This window comes from Lathyrus oleraceus, chromosome 1 (assembly GCF_024323335.1).
Source record: "Lathyrus oleraceus cultivar Zhongwan6 chromosome 1, CAAS_Psat_ZW6_1.0, whole genome shotgun sequence".
Lineage (NCBI taxonomy): Eukaryota > Viridiplantae > Streptophyta > Magnoliopsida > Fabales > Fabaceae > Lathyrus > Lathyrus oleraceus.
This window is the reverse complement of record NC_066579.1, coordinates 444,920,920-444,933,194: the sequence shown is the minus strand read 5'-3', so window position 1 is coordinate 444,933,194 and position 12,275 is coordinate 444,920,920. Positions and strand designations below refer to the sequence as shown.

At 33.4% G+C, this 12,275-nt stretch overlaps 1 protein-coding gene across 1 annotated transcript; it reads right to left on the bottom strand.

Moving 5' to 3' along the window:
- Nucleotides 1-4,048: 4,048 nt before the first annotated feature.
- LOC127115219 (uncharacterized mitochondrial protein AtMg00820-like) lies at nt 4,049-4,402 on the bottom strand. Its single transcript, XM_051046814.1, has one exon. The coding sequence runs from the start codon at nt 4,400-4,402 to the stop codon at nt 4,049-4,051; it is 354 nt and encodes a 117-aa protein (XP_050902771.1).
- Between the last annotated feature and the right edge of the window lie 7,873 nt (nt 4,403-12,275).

Sequence of the window (12,275 nt, the reverse complement as noted above, 5' to 3'; positions counted from 1 at the left end):
CCTAACTCTCTCGGTTCAAGAATATTGAACAGGGGCAGCTGTCATACCCCAAAAATTACCCATCATTTTTCCTAAAAAAAAAAAAAAAAACGAAAAAAAAACGAAAAAAAAAACGAAAAAAAAAAAAAAAAAGAAAAAGAAATTTTTTTTTTTTAATTAATTAATTAATTAATTAATTAATTAATTAATTAATCAAATAATTAAAATAAATAAATAAATAAAATATAACAAATTATTTTGGACTTGGGTCTCCCTCATTCCAAGCCCATTACCCACGAAATTAGTCTATAAATACTGAAGTTTCAGTAGGGGAGTTAGACTTGGAGTTTACACTGGGAGATTTACTGGAGAAAGAAGGAAGAGAAGCAAAATACTCTGAGGTTTCCTTGGAACAAAACCTTGAGGAAAAAGAAAGAGAGAGAACAGAGAAGGACAGATAGAAACTTTGGCATAGGAACCCTGCCTACCCGGAGAATTCAGAGTAAAGAAACCCTGAAGGCAGCCCATCTGCACCGAAGCCATCGCCGTCCAATTCCCGTTGCCTAACTTATTCCGATACTACAAGTGGTCAATCCCTTCAACCTTGAATTGGCAAACAGGTTTGCGTATCTCTATTGTTTATACTTTCAATTGGCCATATCTACATATATAATGCATCATGATTAAATGTTGATATATAATTTGCTTTCGTATGGGAATTTAAATATGCCTGAATACCCTGAATGTTTGACCATGTTATTCCTGTGATAAAATGCCATAAAATTCAAAGTTCCTAACATGGGGCTGTTTTCAAATTCAAAATCCGTGGCCTTCGCTAGGCGAGGCAGAGGCGAACGAGACAGTACCTGATTCTTCTAGTCTGTTTTTTTTATGTTTTTATCATAGCCATGCATTATTTATCATATCCTATTTATTGTTGTGATATTTCTCCGGTGTAATCTTCGATTGCACCCTGATTTGGTGTTCTGACATGTTTCTTTTTTTTGAGTTTCGTAAAGGTTCACATATCCCAAGAAAAAGGTTATTGGCTAGGTATTCCACTTTATTTGTGGGATACCCTTGTGGAGTTTCACCCTAAATTAATTTTTTAATGTATTAATTTCTAATGTATTAATTTTTTAATATATTATTTTTAATAATTTTAATGTGGAGTTTCATCCTAATTATATAATTAATTGTAAAACTTTGCCTTTGAATAAGTGATCTTGGACCTCTCTTTGTTGCCTTACGATTACGATATTACGGTCATGTCCCGCGAACGTGGGGATACCCTTAGCAAAGACCCTTCGGTTAAATCATCATAAAATAAATTATAGTCCCTCGGATGTTGCCTTCGAATATACAACTTTGTCCCTCGATGACCCTCCGATGTTGCCTACGGTTAAAGGATGATAGTCCCTTCGAATGCTAAGGTATCCTCATAACTGTTGCCTTCAATGACCAATCGATGACCCTACGATGACCCTTTTACATCCAAAGGATAAAACTACTTATTTCTCAATAATAAGGACAGTTTTACCCTCATAAGGATAGGAAATGCCCGTAAAGACCTTGGGTCGGTATGACTCTTAATTGCTGGCTCACAACTTAAAACATTTTTTTTGCACCTCACACCTTTCAAAATGCCTTTAAAAAATCACCACTTGGTATACATTCATACTAGAATCATTACCGAGTTATATTTTTCTAAACAATTTTCAAAACTAAAACGGGATAACCACTTTGTATACATTCATACAAGAATCATTACAAAGTTAAATTCTCTTTTCAAAACAATTTTCCAAACAATTCACAAACACTTTTTTAGACAAAAATAATATAAGTGATCGAGCAATTAAGAGCCCATGGATAACCATGGATACAAAGGGTGCTAACACCTTCCCTTTGTATAATGTACCTCCCGAACCCAAAATCTAAATTAAGGTCTTTCCTGTTCTTTTCCACCTTTCCTTATTGGATAAAAGAAAAGTCGGTGGCGACTCTTGCTAACCGCGACATTGCGATAAAAAACACAAAAAGTCCAGTTCACCGTATGACAAAAACTGACACAAATGGTCGTGAAGAATATTAGGATCAAGAAGGAAGTTATAGCTCAAGAAGAGAACATCAAGAATTATGAAGGATCTTGAACAAAAATGAGATGGCTTTTGAATGAAGAAGAAGCAGGATAGAATTTAGGATAGGTAGTTGACTTTGGTCAACTGTTTACCAAAAAGTCAACAATTGACCAAAAGCCAACTCTAGGTCAAAATGATGTAATTTGTATGGACTTAATTTTTGGATGTTATAATGAATATTTGTATGTTTTTGTAATGAAAATGGCCTTGTATGAAAATAAGTGTCTTGTGCTTCAAGAAAAATGTTTTCCTTCCAAAGTTGCATTTGTTTGAATATTTGAACTTGAATTTGAACAAGAATCTTGAGTCTTGCATGAATTTTGAATTGTAATGCCTTGTCTTGAATCCAAACCAAGTAACTAATGAACTAGTGTATGAAAAAGCCCATAAAGAAGTTGGTTAACCAAGAGTCAACCTCCCATGGTTGACTTTAACCAAGTCACACTTGCAATCAATAATCAATTCCGTTAAATATAATTTGGTTTTTATTTGATAATATGATTTTTTTTCCAATTTCTTGTTAATTTATATATTATTATATTATTTAATTAATTTTATAAATTTTTAAGTTTATTATATTATTTTATTGTGTAATTAATAATAAATAAGTTTAATGAAAAATGCATTAGAGAGAATTGTTATAATTATAGAATATCTCTCTCTTTTCTTTTTGATCAAATTAAATATTAAAGAGATTTATGGTATAGTCGGTAAAACTACAATCTTAATAATTTTGAAAGGTTACATATCTGATTTTTAAAATTTGACAACATTTTATTTTTATAATTTTAAGATTATATAGTTATTATAAATAATTAACATAATTATAAATATAATAAAATCAGATTTTAAACTAGGAGCACTAAAGCTTACGAAAAATGAAACTAAGGGAATCAAAATTATAATAAGGTAGAAAATAAACATAAAAAGATCAACTTGCCGGTTTAAAAAAATCATTGATTTAGCCCGTGAATCGGTTGGGTCACATCGACTGTTATCAGGTCAATTGCAACTATAGTTCAATGCCATTATTAGACTGTTCTATCTTCCGATTCAAGGTCTAACCAGTACGACCGATTAGAACAGTCTAGGTTTTAAAACTCTGATGAGTTTTATATGACGGTCAAACACTGATTTATAGAATCTTGAAATTGTTAAGTGTAACTAGTTGATATTTAGCTACTGACTTTGTTTTTAACCAAAAAATGTTCTAGGTTTAACCGGTTAGCATAAAAGTATAACCTGTTACATGCACAAGAATTAGTTTTTTCTCTCAACAGAACCTTTGACGTATCGTAGAATCCTCTTGACTGCTGCCAAGTGAGACACTTCAGCCTCTCCATGAATTTGCTCATAATACCAACATTAAACGCCAAATCCAGTCGCGTATTGCAAAAATAATGCAAGTATCCAATTAGCCTCCGATATATAGTTGGATTAACATCTTGCTCATCCTCATTCTTCGATAACTGCAACCTCGATTCAACTGTAGTAGTGACATCGTTATAATGCTCCATTTTAAACTTCTTCAAAAACTCAAGCACATACCTTCTTTGGTGCATGATCAGTCCCTTCTTAGACTTGTAAAACTCAATGCCAATGAATTATGTCATGAGGCATAGGTCGGTCATCTAAAACTCCTTCATAAGTTCACCATTGAACTTAGAAATGCATCACTCATCGTTGTTCGTAATAAACAAATCGTCCATGTAAGGACAAAATATTATCACCCCTTCATTTGTATCCTTCTTCAGATACGTACCATATTCAGATACATACTTCTTGAAGCCAATCTATTTTAAGAAATCATTTATCCTCTTGTTCCAAGCTCTTGGAGCTTGTTTTAAACAGTATAATGCTTTTCTCAAATTGTAGAACTTTGACTCTTGTGTTTTCACTACAAAACCATGAGGCTATTCTACATAAACCTCTCATTCAAGCAGTATGTTCAAAAATGCAGATTTGACTTCCATTTGATAGATGAACCAATTGTTGTTATTTCCAATACCAACAACTAGTCTAATGGTTTCAATTCTAGGCACCGGTGTAAATACCTCTTCCAAGTCCATGCCTTCTCTTTGCAAAAATTCCTTTGCAACTAATCGAGCCTTATGCTTGATTATTTCACCATTGCGATTTTCTCTCATTTTATACACCCGCTTTACACCAATTGGATTCTTTCCTTCTGATAGATCAACCAACTCCCAAGTCTTGTTCTTCTCAATCGATTTCAGTTCCTCCTTCATAGGACCAATCCATTTTGGATCACTCAAAGTCTCGTTCATTTTAACGAGTTTGGATTTGGCAAAAGTGAAAAATGGACAAAATCACCATTGTCATTGATCTCATTATCTTGGAACAACTCACAATATTGAAGTCTTGAAGGAAAACCTCTTTGTCTTGTTGATCCCCTCACATTATCTTTCATTCAGATTTCAATGGGGGCTGGTTCTGTACCTTTTAACACTGTAGGAACAAACTTTTCACTAGTGTAACCGGTTGAGATATTATGAAAACCAATTAAACTCTGTTGCATCTCTTTTATTTCATCGAAAAACGATGCCCCTGCTGATTAAGATCCTTCTATCTACTGCATCAAACAGTTTTTAACCACCAATAGAGTGATACTCTACCAAAATAATCAATTCTCCCTTATCATCCAACTTCTTTTTTAAATTGTCTCGACACATGTCGATATTCTACCAAACTGAAAAATATCAAGTGACTCAGATTCAATTTAAATCTAGACCATGCTTCCTCTGGTGTAATATTTTCAAGCTGCTTTATTGGACACATTATCAATAAATATGCAGCTGTGGACACCGCCTCTCCCCATAACTCTTTCAGCAAATTCTTCCCTTTCAACATGTTTCTCACCATGTTCATGATCGATCAATTCTTCCTTTCATAAACACCCTTTTACTGTGGTGTATAGGGAAGCACTACCTCATGTACAATGCCCCCATGATTACAAAACTTCCCAAAATCATTCGAGACATATTCGCCTCCACTGCTCATTTTGAGAACTTTGATTTTTTGATCGCTTTTCCTTTCAACCATGGACTTGAAGTTATTGAACACATCAAGTACCTCATCCCTTCTCTTTATTAGGTAAGTCCATAGATTTCTACTATGATCATCAATGAATGTGACAAAATATCTATTGGCACCAATAAAATCAACTTGCATCGGTCCACACACATCTAAATACACCACCTTAAGATGATACTTGGTTCTAAAACCGACATCCTTGCTGAATTCTCTCTTATGTTGCTTTGCTTGTACACATTCTTCAAATATTTCATCCGGTGTGTGGATCAATGGCAGTCTGGTAACCACCTTGTTCCTTTGTAAGGCGTTGAGATCTCTAAAGTTGAGATGCCCAACCCTTTAATTCCATAAACACTCTTCTATACTAGCTACAATATTAAGACACTATGCTCCATAAACTTCAACTCAACTTTGAAAGTTCTAGGAGCCATAAGAGCTTTTAGGACTAAAACTCTGTTTGCATCCATAATGCGTAACATCTTATTCTCCATATGAGTCTTGTAATCCTTATCAAGCAACTATCCAATACTTAGAAGATTACAATTGATTCCCGAGATATATAATATATCCTTTATCAAAGAATATCCAAAATCCTTTCTCTTGATCGATATATCACCAATCTCTTTCGCCGCTAGAGTGGCATCATCTACAAACTTAACCTTATTGATCATGGCACGATTTATTGTAACAAACCAATCATTCCTTCCCATCATACGTGTTGAACATATGGAGCTCAAATAACATTGATCGCTACACTCCAATGCTTCTTTCAAAGTTATCGTTGTGTTTTCTTCAGCATGTAACCGGTTGGCATAAAATTGAATCTGGTTACACTTTGGTTTCGTAATTTTTTTACTGCTGCTACTATCTTGCAACATGTTGTTTCTGCATTCTCCTTCCGTGATCATGACCAAGAGTGTATTCTCATCATCAAACTCTTTTTTTGCAACTCTAGATTCATCTTATTGATGTTATTTCTTGTTGGCATTGCACTCTCTTGCAAACTCTTTTGACAATTATAGTATTACACACTACTCTTGCCAACCATCCTTCTTCCTTTTCTACCTCTTACATTTCCACCTCTAGAGTTGATGGATCAAGCAACCTTATTGCCACATTTTTCACCCTTTTAGAATGTTGAATTTTTGGAACTTTGGGATTCTCTTCCACCAAAATTTTAAAGTTCCCTTTACCTTTGTTCATGGGCCACTTTCCCTTCGCTTTCTTGTCTCTTTCATTGAAACGTGTTTGCAAAATGATTTCCGCGTTTTCCTTATCAACATTCTTTCCTCCATTCTTTGGTCATGCGCTTCAAGAGAGAAATGCAGCTCCTCTCTGATCATCGTCGCAAGATCCTTCAATTCCTCAATCGCAATCACTACATTGTCAAATCTTGGCATCGAAGAATGTAAATTTTTTGCGATAACATACTACTTTATGATTGTTTCTCCTCATGCCTTCACTTGGTTCACCAATATTGCGATTCTCGTCGTGAATTCAAAAATTGTTTCCTTTTCTTCAATTTGAATAAACTCTAGCTGCCTCTTGTGGGTATGTAACCTCACCACCTTTGCCTTGTCATCTCCTGCATACATTTTCTCAAAGATTTCCCACCTTCGAAGTTGTGTAATCACCAAATTTCTCTAAATTATCTTCATAAACACATAGATGGATAAAAAACAATGCCTTGTAATCTTTCATCTTCTCTTCCTTATGCGTAGACCTTTGTTCATATGTTACACCTTCTAAAATTGGAGTAACAAAATTCTTGATAACTTTAAGAACATCTTGATAACCAATCAACACCTTCATATGTTTTCACCACTTGTCATAATTCTTTGCATCTAGAATTGGGAGATTGGCAGAGATTCATTAATTGGAAACAAAGTTCATTTTTGCACACTAGGTGTTTGATGGATCAAACTAGGCTCTTGATGCCAAATGTTGGAACTTGAAACAGTAAGATTGGTGAAAATTGAGCGTGGAAAGGGAGAGAGTGAGAGAGAATAAAGAGGGAGTGAGAGTAATTGAGGGTGAAAATATGAGTACTAATCATTAATGAACTACCTAAAAGGGTATTTATACAACTACACAAGATGGAGTACAATTATCAACCTAATAAAACTGAAAACTCCTAGGTGTAACTGGTTGACATATTATGCTAATCGGTTGCACTTAGCTACATGCACGCGAATTAACTTTTTCTCTTAACAATTAGGAGAAGTTAGTGTTGGACTTGAGACTTCACACATACAAGGGAGGGTGAATTATGTGGTTTGGAAAACCTTAGTTTTAAAAAAACTTTTGGGAAATAAAATCAGAGTTAAAATTCATTTTGAAAAACTTAGCAGTGGAAAAAATAAAAAACAGAAAATAAATTGCAGAAATTAAAAGAGTTTAAGGAAAAAGAACGATACCAATAATTATAGAGGTTCGTTAAAAACAAAAGGACATACTCCTCTCCCTAAGAATTGTTCTTGAGAGTCTTCAAATAATATTTTGAGAGCTTTTAGCAAGAAAGACTCACAAACCCCCTTATATAAGGAATGTTGGTTGAACTTCAACCAAAATATACAAGACGATGGATGTGTGCATTTATGTATTTTCTTCAGAATAGGCTTAAGAGTGAAGGGGACAATATGCCTTCCCAAATGGTGTATTGAAGTTGTTAGTCTTCTTCCCACAAACAAGGACCTTGGAGCGGTTAGTCTTTAAGTTCCAAAATCTTGGAGCTCAATGCCTTGGTTGTACGTGGGCCAACCAAAAGCCTGATAGATTTTAACACCAGGCTGATCTCAATCCTGCAAAGCTTTTAGTACTGGGACGAGCTTCAACCTATCTTGGTTTTAGCACTGGGCTGACCAAGGACCTATGAGTTTTTATACAGACTAATCTCCAACCTAAACTAGGACTAAAACACCAAATCCTAAGCAAAAGCTTTTTACGGGTTTAACTTTAACCCAAACAAATGCCTAATTGGACATTATTCAACCAAGGTATACACAAAAAGTTCCCTTGGTGAATTTTACAATTCTATCCATTCCATAATTTAAAAAATGATCTCACTCATAAAAAGACTTTTCTTACAAAATCACTTAGGCTAAAAATATAGTGAGAGAAAGTTAAAGAAATGTTTAGAGAGAGAGAGAGAGAGAGAGAGAGAGAGAGAGAGAGAGTTTCAAAATACGATTCTGGATGATTTGAAATGAGTAATGGAACCTCTACTTATAGGTCCGAGGTTGGTTTGAAAAAGGAAAAAAATCCCAAATATGTTGAAGAGGAATCCAAGATTGCTCAAGAAAACTCTGGTTCAGACTCAGATCCAGTTGTGCTCATGGCTGCAACTGATGTTGAGATGTCAAACTCTCAAGTTTGATACCTTGACACATGCTGCAATAACCATATGACTGGAAGAAGAGACTGGCTAATTTATTTTTATGCAAGTAAGAAGACAAGCATCAAACTGGCTAATAAGAAATCCATTACAACAAAAAGGAATAAGACATGTAGTCATACAAAGGAATGATGGTAAGATAGATGTGATCAAGAATGTATTTCTAGTGCTAGATATTCAATGCAATTTGCTGAGTGTAGGGAAACTGGTGCATAAGGGTTTCTCAACACTCATCAAGGCTGATTGTTTGAAGCTCTTTGATCACAAAAGGAGTCTGATCTTGAAATCTTGCTTGTCAAGAAATAGAACTTTCAAGGTATGCATCCAAAATTCAGAGTTAAGATGTCTTCCTGCAATATCTCATGAACTTGAGGCTGAGTAATAGCCATTTGAATTACAAAATCCTAAGACAATTAAGCTCAAAAGGAATGGTGATTAGAGTCCCTAAGGTCAAGACACCTAAAAGTTCATGTACAATATGTTTGGTGGGAAATCATCCAGGCTAGCCTTCAAATCCAATCTACCTATGAGAGCTAAAGAGGAACTTTGTGTTGTTCATTCGTATATTTTTAGACCACTAAAAGTACCTATCTATGGTGGGAACAAGTACTTGATCACTTTTGTGGATGAATTCTCAAGGATGTTGTGACTATTACTGATTAAAGCTAAAAGTGAAGCCTTGTAGATTTTCAAGGATTTCAAAGCAATGGTGGAAAGACAAAGTGGCAAGATGACAAATATATTGAGACCATATGGTGGAGGAGAGTACAATTCAAAGGAGTTTGATTCCTTTAGCACAAGTCAGTGCATCATTCATGAAGTCACACCACCATACACTTATCAACACAATGGCTTGGCAGAAAGAAGAAAAATAATTATTCTCAACATGGAATTGAACATGTTGAAGTATAAAAACTTACCACATGAGTTCTAGGGTGAGGTTGTACCCAATTCCGGTCGCCAGCATTGCCGACGCGACCCTCACCCGATTTTCAATTTTCTGCCCCTTTTCTCGATTTTCACAATTTTCTCAATTTTTCTGACTTTTTGGCCATTTTTATGATTTTTCGAAAAATGATATTATGGATTTTTCATTAAAAAAATAGAATTTGGGACAAGTTTATCGATCGATTAAAATAAAACATTAGTTATACAGCAAAAACAACAAAGTTTCTCTAAAGGGGCAAAATCACAGATCGATGACAGAAATATTATCATATACTAAAAACAACTCAATTCGACGTAATATAATCAAATTGTTAACCCAAAAGGGTTTGAGATCAACCCTTTTGGCTAAAAATATACTATCAAAGCAAAACACAAAATACACAAAGGTTTGGGATAAACCCTTTTGGTCACAAACCTACTGTAAAAGCCAAACACATAATAAAAAAAGGAAAACATAGATGAGAGGGTAAAAGCCCCTCATCATCCGATTGCGTAAACACCCTTCATGTAAAAAATCCCCCTTACCTCGAAGATTTTGAAGGTTGAAGGATTCTTTCCCTCTTCTCACGATCGCTCCAAGTTATGCTCTTTTCTCCCAACTTTACGATCGACCTCTTTTTTCCAATTTCTAACTTTTGCACGTATGTACAAAAGTCTCTCACTGTAACTATTTATTTAACCCTAAAAATCCCAATTGATTCTCGAATCCCTCTAAGCTATTCACAACCCTATAATATTTGATTTTATTTAAAATAAATTAATATTTTTATTAAATAAAAATCTCACCAATATTTATTTTATAAATAAATCTAATTTCTACCCCTCTAATATAACTATTATATTTTAATTTAATTAATTCTTTAATTATCTCTAAATAACTTACTTATCTAATTATTTATATTTTTCTTCTCCATTCTAAAATACTTCTACTTTTCTATTATTAATTAAATAATCAAAATATCCATAGTCTTCAAAAACACCAGAAACATATAATAAACTAGCATAAAGATACTAATAATGCCACAAAGACACACACATATTCACTTAATTAAAAATGATTAATTAAAGTCAGGGCGTTATAGGATAAATGATTGTATAAGTAGCCTTTCCCAAAGAAAGCTCTTCTGCATTTTTCTCTTTCAATGTGGGGCTCTCATGGAATAACTTAAGGTGATGTCCATTGACTTTAAATTTTGTACTAGTATCTTCACTTTTTATTCATGGATCAAAGAACATTTTTCTATAGGCAAAAGTGTCGAATGGACAAGTGAAAGTGATATTCTCTTTCTTCTCTAGTAACATATAGATCTCATTTTTCACAACATCCAAAATAAAGAGGTTAAGCCGCCTTTGGGACTGCCTCAATGCTTTTGCTCAATTTTCAAGTAAGATTCTATGCATGCATATGGACGGGCTAATTCCAGGAATATCAACCAAGATCCATCCAATTGAATTCTTATGTTTCTTTAATACCTGCAACAACTTTTGTTCCTGTTCAAATTCAAATTTAGATAAAATTATTACAACCAATTTTTCCTCCAATTCAAAAAATATATATTTTAACTTTGCAGGGAGTGACTTATCCTCTAAAGCAGATGATTGCTCAATAGATGGTAAAATTTTGACAGTAGGAACTACATTTACATATGAAACATCAACTTTGTCATAAGAAATATCATAAGAAATATCAACTTGTAAAGCAACTTCAATTTTAACAAAAACTGAACATAAATGAATATTAGTACAAACAACACAAGCATAAGTTTCATCAAAATCAGATAAAGAAAGAAAATCAGCAAAAAAGTGAATTATGTGCAGCAAATTCTCTTAAGATTCTATTTTGATAAGCCAAGATATGATTATCAAATTCAAAATCAGAATCAAATTAATTATAATCAAATAAAATCACTACCAAATATGAATAATAAAATCAAAATCAAATCAATACAAAGTTAAATAAAATCACAATCAAATATGACTTATAAAATATAATGAAAAAAAATACGATTAAAATAAAATCTAAAAATATAACTAAAAATCAAATCAAATAAAATAATGAATTTACAATTTTTTTTTGAAAATATGAAAATAAAAAATAAAAAATAAATCAAATAGAATATAAAAATGAGGATTTTACGATTTTGAGGGTAAAAATCCCTCAGAAATCTCTTCAAAGGAATTTGCGATTTATTCTAAAAGCCAATTAGGAACATTCAATTCTTGTTGGTATTTTATTTCGAAATGGTATAATGTACTCACTCACAAACCTCCGATATTTGAGAAGGTAGTGATAGAACTAAAGGAATTTAGAATCTTCCCTGAAACTACCTTTTTCACTATGGCATTGCATGCTAAGATTAATTATAAATCCAATTGAGAAAATAATTGATGTGTATAAGAAATGGGCCAGGTTGGTTTGAAGAAAATGTTGTCTAAACATTATTGGCGCATCCATAATCTATGTTGGTAGAAAATTTTACCTCATACCCCACCAATTATCCCTCTACCCATACATTATAAATTTTTGAACCAAAATGCCCTCATATAAATAGGTTACTATGAATTTTTCATTTTTAACTTCACTTTCGCTTCAAGACTTCCGGAACATCACTTTCGTTGTTGCAAACTGAAACTCATGAAGTAAGTCTTCTGGTTCACAATTAGCATACCAGAATTCTTCTTAAAAGACTTCCGGTTCACTCCAAATTTCAAACGTTGAACCGAAACTCTTCTTAAAAGACTTTCAATTTTCAAACTTTGAACTG

Excerpts from the sequence above, each read along its gene's own strand:
- LOC127115219 (XM_051046814.1), bottom strand. The coding sequence starts at position 4,402 with ATGAACGAGACTTTGAGTGATCCAAAATGGATTGGTCCTATGAAGGAG.